At 40.5% G+C, this 17063-nt stretch overlaps 2 protein-coding genes across 8 annotated transcripts in view; one reads left to right on the plus strand and one right to left on the minus strand.

Annotated features, from left to right (window-relative positions):
- Osgepl1 (O-sialoglycoprotein endopeptidase like 1) overlaps positions 1-16510 on the plus strand; it is a 29822-nt gene extending 13312 nt beyond the window's left edge. For 3 of the 6 annotated variants that reach the window (XM_057758503.1, XM_057758501.1, XM_057758505.1), the window contains exon 8: positions 1956-2800. Coding sequence is in view for 2 of the 6 variants with exons in the window: in XM_057758504.1 (XP_057614487.1) it covers positions 9054-9117 (64 nt within the window). In the remaining 4 variants the exon portion in view is untranslated. Of the gene's footprint in view, positions 1-1955; positions 2801-9053; positions 9142-14174 lie in introns of those variants that run through there. The other 3 variants (XR_009056391.1, XM_057758506.1, XM_057758504.1) reach the window with 3 other exon arrangements.
- Ankar (ankyrin and armadillo repeat containing) overlaps positions 3030-17063 on the minus strand; it is a 46516-nt gene continuing 32482 nt past the window's right edge. For both annotated transcript variants that reach the window (XM_057758500.1, XM_057758499.1), the window contains 8 exons: positions 15984-16090; positions 15264-15386; positions 14604-14762; positions 13804-13921; positions 11892-12001; positions 6172-6368; positions 4796-4842; positions 3030-3516 (listed from right to left, as the gene is read on the minus strand). In XM_057758500.1, the coding sequence (XP_057614483.1) occupies positions 3269-3516; positions 4796-4842; positions 6172-6368; positions 11892-12001; positions 13804-13921; positions 14604-14762; positions 15264-15386; positions 15984-16090 (1109 nt within the window). In that variant the 3' untranslated portion in view covers positions 3030-3268. The remainder of the gene's footprint in view (positions 3517-4795; positions 4843-6171; positions 6369-11891; positions 12002-13803; positions 13922-14603; positions 14763-15263; positions 15387-15983; positions 16091-17063) is intronic.

The following is a 17063-nucleotide window of genomic DNA, read 5'->3' on the forward strand; positions in this document are numbered from 1 at the left end:
CTTGTCTGATTGGGCCACATACTTTCCCAGCCATGATTGTTTGAACTGTGTGTACTAAGCTGAAAATAAACGAGATGAGAAAGGCTTGTTTTGGATAATTTTCTCTGAAACTTGGTATTGCAGATGGCATAAATTTATCAATTTTTTTGTGTCTAAAGTAGCTATCTACTGTTTGGGGCTCTAAGCACATCCCTACTGGGGCTGCAGACTGACTCAGTGGTTAAGAATACTTCCTGTTCTTGCGGCTCACGAGTGTCCATAACTCCAGTTCCAGTGGATCCAGCATCCTTTGCCGACCTCCTAGGGCACCAAGCATGCATGTGGAACACAAACATAAATGCAAGCAAAACACTCATACACATAAAAATTTTAAAAATGATAATAAATCTTAATTTTTTTAAAGGACCAATGTTACTATGTCCATTGATTTGGCCACTAACTGTTTATATTTTGCCCTCTATACTGGACCAAGTTGTTAATTTTGTCAACTTTCTAATCTTTGGTGACATGTTTTATTGAAAAGGTAAAGATAAAAATTTAGCATAGAAAACCCTTTTTGTCAGGTAACTCACCTTATTAACATTCCAACAGAAGAATTACAGGCATGTACAACCATTCTTAACTAGAATGAAAACGTAACTTATCTTAGTCCTATTTTAAGGTAGCTTCTCAGAAAGTTCCAGAAGTAATTCTTGTATTTAATTAATGATCACCTGTTTTCTCCTAGAAATGAAGCATCTGAAAATAGACATTGTTAAAATAGCTTCTTATTCTTGGTTGTTAGATTGCTGTTATAGATAGGATTGGTAAAGAAGTAACAAGTAAAAGCACCAACTAGTTCAGGAATTCACATTTGATATTTGGATTTGTGTTTTGTATATGTGATTATGAATTAACAAACTTTCTGTGACTACTACTGTAAGTTCATATAAATTATCGAGGAAAATTTACCAAGATTTATATCATGAATATATTTATAATCTATGTTTTGAAAATGTTAAAAGTTGTTATAATCATGCCTGTATGTTAAATTACTTCATAATACAAATAAGGGGAAAATATAGCTAACAGAGATTAATGAACCCTGGATAGCAGCCATGTCTTTTAATCCTTTGAGTACTTGCTACTAGAAATGGAAAAGAAGGAAGGGAAAGGAGGTTGGAATCAGGGAGCAATACTGAACTCTTCATCAACACATGCCAAATTTACCTTACAGTGAAACTAAGGGCTGGGTAGGTCACTGAGACCAATGTCTCTCTCACTAGGACTCACCGTAGCTCACACCGGTCTTGAACTCTTAGCAAACCTCCTGTATGAACATACCAAGTCCTTGATTACGGGTATGTTCCAGCATACATGGTAAAGCTCAGTATGTCCGTATATGATTTTTTAAGGGAAAATAATAGAATGATAAAAATTAATCATGAAGAGTTGAGAGTATCCTCCCCTGTAAGGTTCAAGGAGCTATGCCAGAGAGGAGGCAGAATGACTGTGAGAGCCAGAGGGGATGGGTGGCTCCAAGGAAACAGTAGTCTCCAGACACAACAGGGCTGATGTACATATGAATTCAAATGTGGCAGCATGCACAGAGCCTCCACAGGTTCAAGCCAGATAGGGTCCCAATGCTGAGAGGAAAAGTGTGATGTGGGCTTCTCCTTTGTATGCTGTGAATGTGTTTTGCTACTATTGGTTAATAAAGAATCTGCTTTGGGCCTATAATAGCAGGGTAGAATAAAGCCAGGCAGCAAATCTGAGCTGGAGATATAGAAAGTAGGCAGAGTCAAAGAGACCCCATGTAGCTGCTGAAGGAGACAGATGCCAGAACTTTACCTAGTAAGCTCAGCCTTGTAATATGAGTGGGTTAACTTAAGACATAAGAGTTAGTTTATAAAAAGCCTGAGCTAATAGGCCAAGCAGTGTTATAATTAATATGGTTTCTGTGTGATTATTTTCAGATCTGGGTGACGGAAAACGAACAGATAGTTGCTCCTAGGGTTGGCGCCCAAATGGGGAACGAACCCACGATCCTGGGTCGGGAAATGAGTGAGTAGTCTCTCTTTACAGAAGTGGATATGAACTCACGGTCCTTAACCAACAAACTCTCTCCAGCTGATAATCCACTTGCAAAGGAAAGATGAATTTTCTCCAGTGGAGTCTAACTGGCTATATTAACCCCCCTTGGGGATAGGCTCTAAGCCCAGCAGTAGATGACCAACACAGAGTGAACTCAATGCCATTTTTGTAGGCTTTTTGTCTCACATTGCTTTGTTTGGGCATTTTTGTTTGTTTTACTGGTCTTTTGCCTTTATAATGTGGTTCCAATTTCGTGTTTGTATGGGTTTGTGTGTGTGTGTCTTTTATGTTTTTTTTTTTTAAATTCTAGTTTATTTGGAGTGTTTGTCATTTGCTTATTTGTTCTCTAAAGAGAAAAAAGAAAGGGTGTGGAGGTGACTGGGCAGGGAAGATCTGAGAGGAGTGTGGAGAGGAGAAACTGCTAGACTATTTTATTAAAGTTTATTTCAACAAAATATATTTTTAAAAGTTGGCAGTGATTCTTCAAAAGAAATACTGTTGTTGGGATAATCTGGCTAGTTTCTCAGAAAGTGTCTGTGATTGCATACAAAATATCTTGAGCCTACCTGAAGCTACCTCAAGGCTTGGTTGTTCATGATCAGAGGCCTAATAATAAACCTAATAAACTTCAAGAGTTACCCTTAATGACACTGAGAAAATGAGGATGTCTTATCATTTGATTCACTTCTTAACTTTGTGGGGGGTTTTACTTTGTTTTGTTTGTTTGTTTGTTTTTCAAGACAGGATTTCTTCGTGTGGCTTTGACTGACCTGGAACTCACTCTGTTTTGTTTTTGGTTTTTGGTTTTTGGTTTTTGGTTTTTGAAGACAGGACAAATGGAGATCCCAAGCTAAAGTTAGCAATAAAAGCTCTTTGCTTTTGCATACGAACTGGGACTCCTGGTCTCTGGGCGTGGCGGGGAGGGCTTATGATGCAGGCATAACAATAAACAAATATATTATCTGCTCATGACAGTTGATAAATCTTATAGGTGTGAGTGGAGGCATCATCTGCAGAAATTCAACTTACTTTTTTGAAGCAATAACTAACCTGATGTTAAATTCCATGCGGAACACTGAAAAAGAAGATCTGCTCAGTATTAACATACAGCCCTTCCATTCAAACAACACAGGCTTCGTCCCCTGAAAGACCACTCAAGAATCATTTCATGTTCAAATGCTTTTTTTTTTAATTACTAGCTTTCTGTGGGCTCTGAATTGCCTTTCTGCTCTTGGTGCCTAAGCTTGTTCAAACACACGATTCTTGGTCTTGATACATTTATGATATCGGATGAAACACCAGATGAAAAAGAGAAAATGTTGTGGTAAACATGGGTGTTCTTGGGCGTTCTGAAGAGCCCCATGAAGTTAGTTACAGGAGGAATTAAAGTCAGAGAATCCTTTGGTTGGATTTTCGGTCTTGCTTTCCTTCGGTGTTCTTTCCCTGGAAGTAAGAGGCCACAGGTAAACAGCTCTGAAGTCCAGGGCCCCAACTATAATATGATTGATTACATACGATTTTCTTTGCCTAACTTACATGGATACCAGCTTTCTGCAGATACTCCTGAATAAATGCTCCTTTTCTCTTTTTAGAGAAATTTTATTTTGTGTGTACATGCACAGGCGTACACATGCAATGAATGCATGCAATGTGAGGCTGGAAGAGCGTGCCCCATTCCTCAGAACTGGACTTACAGGTGGCTGTGAGCCGCACGTGGATGCTGGGAACCCAACTCAGGCCTTCTAGAAGGGCGGCATTTGCTCTTAACCACCAGGCCGTCCTCTAAGCCCTGCGTGCCTGTTTGCTTTCCTGCTCTCTTTCTGAACTGGTGATATCGTAGATGTTCCTTACAGGACAGCGTACTCTGACGTTGGCCCTTTCTAAGACTGGCAGATTTAAGCTGTGCATGAAAGTGATTCATGTTTATTCCCCGTTGCAGACCTAATAAGGCCTTGGCTAGGGGCCTCGGCTGTTGATTGCATGCAGCGCCGTTGCAGAGGCCACGCTGTGTCCCCAGCATGCATACAAGGTCCTGCACAACCTCCTGTAACCCCATCTCCACTGGCTTGGAGCTCCTTCCTGCCACATAGGTTCTGAGGAACAAACTCAGGTCATTAGGCCTGTGGCCAGGTGCTCTTACCCACTGCCCCATCCTGCCAGAGAACTCTTTGGCATTTGATGGTAGGGAAGACCTTAAATGATTCATGCAGTCTTATAAAGGGAAGGTGTCTTCTGTGTATGGAATTACAGACCAGATGCTTTCTGGAGGGTTGTCTCCACATTTTTAAGTTTAAAAGATAGGATTGCTGGTTGGTAGGTTATCTTGACACACACCTAGTCATAACTGAAAAAAATGCTTCTATAACACTGGCCTGTAGTCAAACATGTGGGCATTTTCTTCATTTATGATTGATGTGGGAGGGTCCTGCCCATTGTGGCTGGTGCTGCCCCTTGGCTAAGTGCTCCTGGTGTGTAAGAAAGGAAACTTGAATAAGGCAGAAATCGGCTCTTGTCCATGGCTTCTGCACCAGTTCCTGCCTTGAGTTCCCGCCCTCATTTCCCCGGATGACCGGCTGTGAGATGTAAGGAGAAATGAACCCTTCTCATTCCGAGTCGCCTTTGGTCTGGTGTTTGTTTTTAATCAGAGCAAAAGAAACCCTAAAGCAGAGTTACAGACTGCTGGGAATAGCGGGCGTTAAAGAAAGAAAAGAAAAACTACTACCTTTTTTAAAGACAGGAATTACAGATGGTCCTCCATTCTTTTCCAGGCTAAAAGGAGAAAGTATCAAATAATTAAATGAAGACATAGTGTATATACCCAGAAAACCATGAATAAAGAAAGATTCTAGGTACCATGTTCAGGGGCCTAATGGTCTCTGTCATACATGTATAAAACTGCATTCATGCTACCTGCAGATACCTTATATTTGATCACTTATTTACTCATTTCAAGCCTTAAATACATCTAAAATGGAATAATTATTATGTTTGAGGTGATGGAAAGAAGGAACTCAAACTGAACTTTGAGGCAGACAAAATTGAATAGGAGAATTTTCCATTTCCCACAGCGTTATGGGAATATACAAAGTACAAATCATTTGTACCAAATTAAATTTATGAAAAAAATAAATTAATTTAACAAATTATTATAACCAAAGTTCAGATTGTGTTTTATATTAATTTATGTAATTAATTTTGCATATTTAGTTTTCAAAGGATTCTTGAAATAGACTTACCTTTTTCTATACTTAAAATTGACTTATATAACCACAGTGTACTTTTGGGTCTCTTTCCCTTGTATCAGAGTAATAATTTATCTTGAGTACCTCTTACATGAATGTTTTCCTACTTGGAAAGACTCATAATTCAGCTTTTTTCACAGAAAGATTTTTTTTCACCCCCTATTTTAAAGACTTAGGTTATAAAGAAACTATGATGTTGAGAATCAGTTGAGCAAAATGCTTGACAGATGCCAAAACTTCAGCCAGTGTGTTTTAGCTGCTGCCTCTTATGCCAGAACTCTGCCCTTTATGCTGCTTGGATTTCTAAGCACTTTTCAAGAAAACATGGGTCCAATCTCATCCAGATTTTCCCCAGCCGAGTGGTAGCATCAACTGTGGCCCATGTCTATAAGATATCTGACCGCAGTAACTGTTGTAGCCTTCCTTTTTCGTCCTAATTTGAAACAGGACCTTCTGTTTTGTAGCACACTTCTCAGAAACAGTTCTATCAAATCGGATCTTTCCTGGGCCCGGGTCTGCTTACACACTACAGACTACATCAACCAGTGTCTACATAGCCCCAGCTTGTCTCTAGGCTGCGCAAATGAACTTGACTGTTTCCCTAGGTAGGACAGTGCAGCTGAAGTGAGTAAAGACACTGAGTACTTAACACTAACCCTTAAACAAAAACCTGCTGCCGCGGATCAAAACAGAAGACTCTTGGCATTCCAAAGTAAACAAAAGCAGGCTTTGCCAATGAACGTTCAAGGCTAAGTTTATACCCATAGGGTACCCACGCACGTCAAGAATGCAAACACATTAGCGCGCTTGCAGGTACTAAAGGTCACTACTGCCATTTCTTATTAAGACGAGATACCTTAAGGACGGAAGCCCCACGCTTTGCTGCATCTGGAACTCCTTCAGGAAGGCAGGATTAATCTTGGCGTCTCTGCTGATGTTGTTCATTATACGCAGGAACTGGTTAGGTTTGTTCCTGCACTCAGCCAGCAGGATGCGAAACGCGTACGCATTGTAAGTTAGGTAGCCAAGGGCGCAGGAACACGCTGTGCGAACCTGAAATCACAAGAGGCTTTTTCACGTTTTCCTGATGTTTTGTTATGATAAAATATAACAAACCTAAAATTTGCTATTTTGACTGTTTTAAATCAAGCAATTCGCCAGAGGTAAATATATTCATATACACTTTCTGAACATTATTTTGGGTTCAAGTCTCAGCATTCACTTTGAACTTTTAATCAACATATGGGTGGTGTGTGTCCTGTAGGTAGCCTATGTAGAATTTCTCTGTTTCAAAATAGGTTTGTCACAATTTTATGAGAAGAGACTTCTTAAGCAATGGGGCTGGTGTGGGAAGTCCTTCTGTGTATGTGTTGCTTTTATTGGCTAATGAATAAAGCTGCTTTTGACCAAGGGCTTAGCAGATTAGCCAGGCTGGAAAAGATAGAGAGAGAGTAGGAGGAGTCAGGAGAAGTCATGTAGCCACCCGTAGGAGACAGACACACCAGAAACTTGCCGGTAAGCCACAGCCATGTGGTGATGCATAGATGAATAGAAATGGGTTAATTTAGGATATAATCGCTAGCTAGAAATGTGCTCAAGCAACTGGCCAAATGGTGTTGCAAATAATATGGTTCTGAGTGATTGTTTCGAGGCAGAGCAGTAGGGAAACAAACTACCAGCCTCCCCCAAGAATGGGCTCTGAAAGCTCAGGAATAATTGCAGCAGAAGTGAGGGGAGGTGACTACAGGAGACAGCACCTCCTGCACACAGCAGGGCGGCTCTAGGTGGAAACACAGTATTTCAGTAGCATGCACAAAGCCTGTGCATGCATGAAGACCAAATCCCAGCATGGAGAGGGGAGTTGAGCACACAGTCCCACCCATGGGCCATGGAGCTATTGGCAATTGTGAGTTGCTGGGATTGTGAGTTGAGAGGGTTTTTTTTTTTATATATATATTTATTATTTATTATGTATACAATATTCTCTCTGTATGTATGCCTGCAGGCCATAAGAGGGCACCAGACCTCATTACAGATGGTTGTGAGCCACCATGTGGTTGCTGGGAATTGAACTCAGGACCTTTGGAAGAGCAGGCAATGCTCTTAACCTCTGAGCCATCTCACCAGCCCAAGAGAGGGTTTTTTTTCTCTAAGAGTTTTTAGTAGCCCCTGGTAAGTCAACTACACTCCAGTGGAAAACCGCACATTCGGGGATATTTGAGCAACACCAATTGGTCTTGATGGGCAGAGGCATGGGAATGGGTAGGGGGAAAGTGGGAGAGGTGAAGAGTGAATACAACAAAACATTTGATATGGTATTCTCAAGAAAACTAACCAAAATTATCTAGCTCAGACTCTAACTACTTCTTCAGAAAGGTCTGTTGGACCTGAGTTTGGGTCCCAGGACAACCCCAGGCAGCACCTGGAACTCTAAGTCCAGGGAACCTAGCCCTTGCTTCTGGCCTCACGGGCACTTGAATTCACATGCATGAACCTACACAGACACACTCGTTATTAAAACTACATTAAACCGGGGCTGGAGAGATGGCTCAGCGGTTAAGAGCATTGCCTGCTCTTCCAAAGGTCCTGAGTTCAATTCCCAGCAACCGCATGGTGGCTCACAACCATCTGTAATGAAGTCTGGTGCCCTCTTCTGGCCTGCAGGCATACACACAAAACATTGTATATACATAATAAATAAATACATATTTTAAAAAAAAAACTACATTAAACCTTAAGATAATTTCTGTAGGAGGCAGAGGCAGGAGGATCTCTGTGAGTTCGAGGCCAGCCTGGTCTACAAGAGCTAGTTCCAGGACAGGCTCCAAAACCACAGAGAAACCCTGTCTCAAAAAAAAAAAAAAAGATAATTTCTGTAAAGATAAATATCAGATAATGGATGAAAACCAGTCCATCATCAGGTAGGGCCTAATGGCTCGTGCATGCCAGGCCATTCTCTCCACTTTCAGGCCTCATCCTCTGCTCAGAGCCTTACTGAAGCCTGTGAATCACCATTGGTTTCTACTCCTTGCTCACAGTATCTGTGAGCACATTGATTTCATTTTAGAATTACCTAGAATACTAAAAAAAAAAAAAAGTTCACCCACTTGCTAAGTAACCAATTCTTGTGAGAAACTTCCTAAACATTTTTTAAATTATAAATTTCTGTACCATCACGGTAGATTTATTTATAGACTGAGTATTTAAATCTTAAGTTACGTAAGACATTAGCATTCACTGGGGCACCTTCGTACACCCATGCTATACTTTGCTCTTATAATTTGGTGCCTTTCACAAATCCGCATCTCCTCCTTCCACGGGGCACATTCTAAATCTCTGTATAACCCAAATTGGCTTTGAAGTAGGAGGAAGTCTCCTGTCTCAGCCTCCTGAGTGCTGAGATTACTGGCATGAACACAGGGTTTTGTGTTGAGAGCTGTGTGGCGTAGCTTCAGATCAGCCATAGGAATTCTTATCCATCGGGTGTCTGCAAGGCAAAGCCCATGGAGACAGTCTCTCACTCAGCAAGGACCAGTGAACCTCAGGACAGCACAGATTCTGCTGGGACCACACAACCTGCAGGCTCTCTTCTCTCTTATAATGTTGATGATTCTCTTGGAGGTTTTGGTTTGGCTTTGTCAGTCACACTTGGGACAGACGTAATCATTCCCGGAAAGCCCGTTTTTTTTCCCTCAAATATTTTCCCCTAAAAATTCTTTGGGAACCAATGCTTTGCAGGTTTCTTATTTGGAAACACCGGCTGTCCCTCCAGACCCCGCGGACCTCTCTGATTCAATGCTGACAAGATCGGAATTGGAAGCAATGAAAGTTAATAAAGCATCAGAGGGGACATTAAACACATCAACGAGTTCTGGGAGGAAACATTAAGAATGGGGTGAGAAAAGAATGTCTTACCCAAGTTCACCCTTTATAAAGAGGTTTTAGGACGCTTTTTTGTAGGCATGTAGGATGCTTTTGTAGGACCAGGGACCAGTGAGAGGAATACAGTTGAACTGTATGCAATTTGCCCCTTTTTCTGTAAATTTGCTTTGTTAAGTTTTGGTTTTGTTTTTGTTTTTTTGGAAGCACACCTGGTCATGTGGGTGAACTGTCACATGGGTGCTGGGAACTGAACCCAGGTCCTCTGCAAGACTAGAAAGTGCTCGTAACTTCTGCACCATCCCTTCAAGCCATTGTTGTTCTAGCTGGGCGGTGGTGGTGCATGCCCTTCATCACAGCACTCGGGAGGCAGAGGCAGGTGGGTCTCTGTGAGTTCAAAGCTATCCTAGACTATAAGAGCTAGATCCAGGACAGGATCCAAAACTACAGAGAAACCCTGTCTTGACAAGCGAAACAACAAAAAAAGAATGTATGTCTAGCTGAGTGGTGGTGGTGCACGCCTTTAATCCCAGCACTCATAGATCTCTATGAGTTCGAGGCCAGCCTGGTTTACAGAGCGAATTCCGGGACAGGTTTCAAAACCACACCCTTTCTTAAAAAAAAAAAAAAAAAAAAAAAAAAAGAAGAAGGAGAAAGAGAAAAGAGAAAAAGAATGTATGCCTATTTAGCCAAGCTAGCAAAATACTCAGCGTTGTCTTTTTGTTTATAAGTTGTTCATTGATTTAAAAGTTGGGGGAAAAAAATCTTTGTTTTAAGTATAAATAAATATGGCTCGAGCTACTTGGGAGCACCATTTGTGTGAAACTCATCTGAGGTTCACTCTTTTCTTTACATGGACACCCCTTCCTCGGGACCTGAACCTGGCTGGGACAGGGCCCCCAACCATTCTGTCATTAAAGCTTGATTTTATAATTAAAACAAGTCACTTCATGGTTTTTGGTTTTGTATTTAGCTTGGAGACTAATTTGACTAGGTATTGGATTTAAACATTTTTTAAACATCTTAATAAGCATGATGCTAAAGCGTGTCTTATTCTTTCCCTACTGCCTGCTGTGGGGAGGCTGATCAGGCTGCTGTGTGCAGAACGCTGTGTGTAGGCCACTGTGAGGAGACTAAGCAGGCCGCTCTGTCAGGGTGCTGTGAGGAGACTAAGTAGAACGCTGTGTGTAAGTTTTTAAAAGGTGTGTGTGTGTGTGCATGTGTGTCCATCCCCATGGAGACCAGAAAAGAACACTGGGTCCCTTGGAGCTGGCATTAAAGGCAGTTGTATGGGTACTGGGAGCCAAAATGTGGTCCTCTGTAAGAGCAGTATACGCTCTTAACCATCTCTCCAGTTCCATGGTTTCAAAAATCTTTAATTACAGTTGTTATATTGCTTTCGTAAAATTCTGTTTAGATGTCAGAGTTCAAATAAAAGTGTGCTGACAAGCAAAAAAAAAAAAAAAAAAGCCAATGAAATGACTCCTGTTGAAATTCTGCTCTTCCGCTATACCCATAGACAGGAGTTTAGCATAATTGCCGTGAGAGCAGCTCCATCCAGCAACTGATGCGAACAGATGCAGAGACCCACAGCCAAACATTAGACAGAGCTGGGGGAGCCCTGCAGAAGAGGGAGGAGGAAGGATTGTTGGAGCCAGAGAGGTCAAGAACACCACAAGAAAACACAGAGAATCAACTAACCTGAGCTCATAGGAGCTCACAGAGACTGAACCAACAGCCAGGAAACCTGCATGGGACTGACCTAGACCCTCTGCATAGATGTCATAGCTGTGTAGCTTGGTTTTCTTGTGGAACCCCTAAGAATGGGAGAGGGGGCTGTCTCGGACTCTTGCCTGCCTCTGGGCCTCTTCCTCCCATTGGGCTGCCTCACCCTGTGCAGGATATTCCATCACACTGTGGGCCCCAACACCCTGTGGACCCCAACACTGCATCATTGACTAGGAAACCCTGCTTCTCAGTCTGGTGTGACTCAGCCCTAGCACGCCCCTTTAATCCAAGAGTTTTCTGCTTGAATGTTGTAAAAAGGGTTAGGTGGAGCAGGCCGCCAGTTGAGAGGAAGTAACCATAGAGATTAAGAGGGAGTCAGAAGAACAAAGAGAGAGAGACACAGGAAGCGGAAGGGAGGGACATCCGGTTGGAGTAGTCTTGTTTGAGACAGATAGGAGAAAGCCCTTTTCCTGGGACGAGGGCAGTGGAGGTGCTTTCTCGGCCTCTCAGAGTTAGCAGATTTTCACCCCTGCATCTGGCTCCCAAGTCTTTACTGATAAAATAGACTTAGTTGAAAACAACGTTGTCCGGTCTTAATATAAGGGGAGGGGCCTAGCCTCATTATGTCTCGATTCGCCATGTTCATTTGATATCCCTAGGAGGGCTGCCTTTTTCTGAGGGTAAATGCAGGAGGAGTAGATGGGGGAGAGAGGGACTGGGAAGAGAGGAGGGAGAGAAAATTGTGGTTGGGATGTAATATATTGAGAATAAGTTTTAAAAAAATATATGATTTTTGTGGGAAATCAGAATTGTACATATCAGATAAGGCATGACTAGCACTTGAAAGTTCATCTATGCTTGAGTTATTATGAATTATCTACTATCCCAAGGAAAAAATATTCCCTTGTGTGAAAGAAGCAAACTCTATTATTTGTAGCCCATTAAATTTCGCAATTAGCTTTTGCTTACCTCTTCTCTTCCTGAGTGCAGGTGGTAGCAGAGCCGCTGGATCGCCCCTACTGTCATAAAAGCGTCTGGGATACCAGCTCTAGAATGAGCCAGAGTAGCTATCAAGTTACCTAGAATCAAAGCAAAGTCCTTATATGATCCACAGCTGATAATAGACACGTTGCGTTTTCACTTGTGCATAGTATTTTGAAAAGTTTGTCCTACAAAACCTCTCTGTTAAATCAAGAACCAAGGAAAGAGAAACATGCACACGGAAATGTGGACCAGTTGTTCACATAGTTGACAGATTTTCTGTCACATGTACTGGAATTTGGAAGAATGGCACATTTTCAAGTCAGAAGCTTTCTGTTTTCCAGACTTCAGAAATATATCCACTGCTTTTCGGTTGTTAAGCTTTTATAAAATGTATTCATTTTATGTGCGTAAGTGTTTCCCCTGAACTTGTGTCTGGACGTGATATGCATTCTTTCAGATGGAGAAAACTAATATTTGAAAGCAAATAAAATAAGGCATCTCTTGTAGCAAAGAGATCATGAACCAAAATCTAAAACTATGACTATTAAATTTCCTTCCAGACTCGTTTTCCTACCCAGTGTCCAAAAGTTTCCACTGAGTGATTTGTCTTCCTCTCTAAGCAGACATACTCCAAAATACGTGTTTCTCATACAGCCACTGGTGAAGTTAGTAATAAATTTGATTTTTTTTTTTTTTTTTTTGGTTTTTCGAGACAGGGTTTCTCTGTGGTTTTGGAGCCTGTCCTGGAACTAGCTCTTGTAGACCAGGCTGGTCTCGAACTCACAGAGATCCACCTGCCTCTGCCTCCCAAGTGCTGGGATTAAAGGCGTGCGCCACCATCGCCCGGCTTAAATTTGAATTTTTAATTTATTTTGCTAGGATTCGTAGACTATCACTCTGAAACTGTTTATGTAGCTGTGAATGGTAGCTTGGTTAAATATTCCCTATCACCTATTGTTACAAGCATGGGTAAGCTTGAAGTGGATATACTTAGATAACACTGTGTCAAGAGAACTAGTGGGCCATTTTTCTTTGCTGGGTTGTATTTATTTTTGTTTGTTTGCTTGTTCTTTGAGACAGGGTCTCTCTCCATAACCATGGCTGCCCTAGAACTCACTGTGTAGACCACGCTAGCCTCAAACTCACAGAGCTCCACCTGTCTCTGCCTCTAGTGAGCTGGAATTAAAGGCGTGTCTCAGCGGTTAAGGACAGCTGTTGTTCTTAAAGAAGACCTGGGTTCAATTCCCTGTGCCCACGTGATGACTCACAACTATCTATAACTCCAGTTATCTATAAGTCCCAGTGAATCCAACACCCTCTTCTGACCCACAGGCAACAGGCACACAGGTAGTGCAATACAACTTGCAACCAAAGCACTCATGCAAAGAATAATATAATAAATATAATAAATAAATAATATAATAAATCTAAAAAAAATTTCGAGTAACAGAATGTATACTTTCAAAAGAAACACAAAGCACATCAATGTAAATCTGCCCACGACTATTGAAGATCAGGGTGCATAATTGAACTCTTACTTTATAGTCTAGAAGATGATTAGAAGTTTGAAATAATTATTAGGAACGTAAGGGAGCGGTGCTGAGGGTTACTGCAACCCTGTTCAGTAAGCAGGGTGAACACCTAGTGCTCCGTGCAGGGTACAGAGTGAATGCTGATGCCCACTGCCCCATGCAGACCTGCTCAGTGTTTCCAAGTAGTGTAGCTTGAAACTGTGCAACAGGGAATTAGATGTATTTTTGTATTGTTGAGATTGTGATCTAAATATTTTTATGATCTGTCTTGAACGCGAACCCATGTTCCTTTTTGTGGAGGCCATTATACTTTTTTTATTGTTTTTTGTTTGTTTGTTTGTTTTCTTTTGTTAGCTGTTTCTTACCTGTCAAGACAATAGTAGGAATGTGGGTTGAATACAGACTGTCAACTAAAATATTAACACCTCTTGCCGACAAAGTAATATGGTCCACGTCTATAATGACTTTCGCTAATACGATAATCTAAAAGAAAGCAAACCAAAAAAAAAAAAAAAACAAAAACAAAAAAAACATAGAATTGATGACTGTTTGCTACTCAGATTCTCTTAATCATTTATGATTTGGGGGCATTTTAGGGGCCAGAGGGGACGTTTGGTAGGCTCCAATAAGAGATGTGATGGGTGAAAAGAAAAAATTAAAGTACTTCCCCCAAATGCTCATAGCCATGGCCGCAATGGCCACAATGGCCACGTTATTCTTTCTGCATTTCTTGCAGCGTTTGACCTTGAATTTGAAGAAAAAATACTTCACAAGGCTATAGGATTGAGAAGCTCTGAAGAGTAAGCATAAAACAGAGAGGAGCCTAAATGCTGATGCCGATGGAAGAGGCCATGCCATAAGCTGACAGTCCACACTGAGAGCAATTTTCGACGCCACCACGTCAAAACCAACCACATAGATGCTGTGAGCATGATGTGATTAAAAGACCTGCTATGGGCCTCACAGGATTGTGGCAGGCATGAGATGTAACTTGAGAGATCCTATATAAATACAGAAGTCTTAAGAATGGGCTTCTTGTGAGGTGGAGGGGCTGGTGCGGAGAATACTCATTTCATAAATGCGTCAACATTTTTCTGAATCCCCAGTAGAGAAGTGCTCACCAAGACAACGTGCTTGCTAGAATGAAATGCAAGGCCCTGGGTACCTGAAATGCTGCCATTGCCCTCTCGGTTTCAACTTTGGACTGAAGAAAAGGCTCAAAAATGGATAAAGTTATCATTCCTTTTTCCAGTATTAAGTACTGTTGAAAACGGTTGTTATAGGCGAAAAGAGTCAGCGCGTAACCGGCTCTCAGGCAGATGTCCTAGGGAGGGGAGAAACACCAATAATTTTCACTTGCTTTGTTGTTCACTGGGTTTTGAGTTATCGCCTATTAAGATGCATCTCATTCTTATCAAGATGAGATATAGGACATCGTTGGGAGAATTTTTTTCTTTTAAAGAAAAATAACTGCCTCATATTAGCTGCCTTGGGAAAGCTCTCTTCACTGCGTGACATTTCCTAAGCCTCAGCGTTCTCTGGGTAAGAAGTGCATGATGGGGGATTGGAAGGGCATGCACTTACGTGAAGGGTTTGATTCAGGACAGAGATTTCACCAAGCATTAAAACTGTGCACATCAAGGAAGACATGTGGCAAGTATGAAAAGTTTGGAACCATATTAGCACAAACTCATGACCAACAAAGTATATTCTCTTAAATAAATTGCTCGCATGCTGCCTTGGGGAATGCTTGGTCGTAACTGATTGCGTTTTTCTTAGAACCGTTTCCCCTAGGTGAGCGCTCTGAAGGATGTCAAAGTCCTACCTTGTCTTTTGAGTGAAGAAGATAAAGGACATCGGAATACTGAAATCCTTCCTTTTCTTGTAACTCTTTCTGCAGCAAGTCATTCCCTAGGACGATGCATGCCAAAGAAAATGCCACTTCAACCTAAATGTGTGGTTTTCAAAAATTATGTTTCATTCACACATTACTGAAGAATGTATAGTACGTAAATATTTGCACAGGCTAGGTTGTGGAAATATAAAGTGTTTAAGGCACAATGTGTTGCTTATAATTCTTTGACCCCAGTTAGTGTGACCCAGCCTCTGGAGGGTGTCTCTCATAGATTTTAATGACCAGGAAATTTCCATGTCCTCTATGACCAGAGGTCATCTCACGTCTCCTGAAGGTGCTGGGTGGGGGGTGCCCTAGGGACAGCAAGGTATGTTCAGAGGTAGTGTAAAATCTTACATATATAATTGTATCCCTTTCACATCTAAACATAATTTTCAAATATTTACTAGCATGGGTTTAAAGGCTAAGGAAAAATAACCAAGGACTAAGTGCATAAGATTTTCATGTCATAGTAGAAGAAAATAATAATTACTACATCAGTATTTTCTGCTTAAAACTTTTAGAATTTTGTTTTAAAAGTTAAATTGTTATGCTTGTAAACCCACATAATGTAAGGTAAAAATTCTTCTTAAAACTGTTCTATATATTACGTTTACTATGTTAGAAAACATTGAAAACATTAATCCATACCTTAATGTTAAGGGAAGGATGACTTCTTAATAGCTGAATGAGCACAGGAAAGGCATTCTCCTCCACAACGAACTGTTGACTCAAGGGATTGCTTGTGTGGGCCACGCCTGTAAAGCTCCCATAGGTCAATGAGATCATGCTTTTGTTCCATTTTTAAATTGTAGAGTCAAACTTTGCTGGATTTTGATGGATAAACTATCTTAAAGCAATATGGCTAACAGACTTTAAAAACATAGTATATTGGCACTATTTTAATACTTCCTTTGGTTTCTTTAAAGGACAGAATAAACATGGAAATTCATTACTAGAACTATAGATAATTTTATAGTGAGAGACACAGCACATAAATTTGAAAACTGCTACATTCATTATCAGAACCATCACTGGTTAAAAATATAGTCTGGTACTCAAGTTTATAGCCAGTATTTCCTATGAAAACTTTCTTATCTACAAAAATGACTAATCACTGAGTTAAAATTTCTAGCTTTCATAAATTGTATATACTAAAAACATACATTGTCTTCCTTTCTAACACTCTGTATTTTAAGTTGCAATCTAATATCAAGAGAAAACTCAATCTCATTTTTGTGAATATGCATAAACAATTTCATTTTGTTTTGCCTAAGAGTGCCTATATATATGTATATATATGTATATATATAATTAAATATAGTATTATGTGCACTATATAGATATAAATATAGTAAGTTTATATACTTAAATAAAAATACAAGTTTAGGCATCTGTGAAAAGTGATGAAGAGCCACCCACATATTGTTTTTTTTGTAAAGTTTAACTAGGGGGAGTAGAATGAGCAACACCTATCTTATCAATTTTATTTTCTTGCTTTCACCATCCCTATAGAATCACAGTTGTTGGGGGGGATGATCAAGAATATGTCTATGTGTGTACATATACACATATATGTATATATATGTGTGTGTATGTGTATATGTATGTATGTATGTGTATATGTATGTATGTATGTGTATATGTATGTATGTATGTGTATATGTATGTATGTATGTGTATATGTATGTATGTGTATATGTATGTATGTATGTGTATATGTATGTATGT

The sequence above is a fragment of the Chionomys nivalis genome, chromosome 26, assembly GCF_950005125.1.
Source record: "Chionomys nivalis chromosome 26, mChiNiv1.1, whole genome shotgun sequence".
Lineage (NCBI taxonomy): Eukaryota > Metazoa > Chordata > Mammalia > Rodentia > Cricetidae > Chionomys > Chionomys nivalis.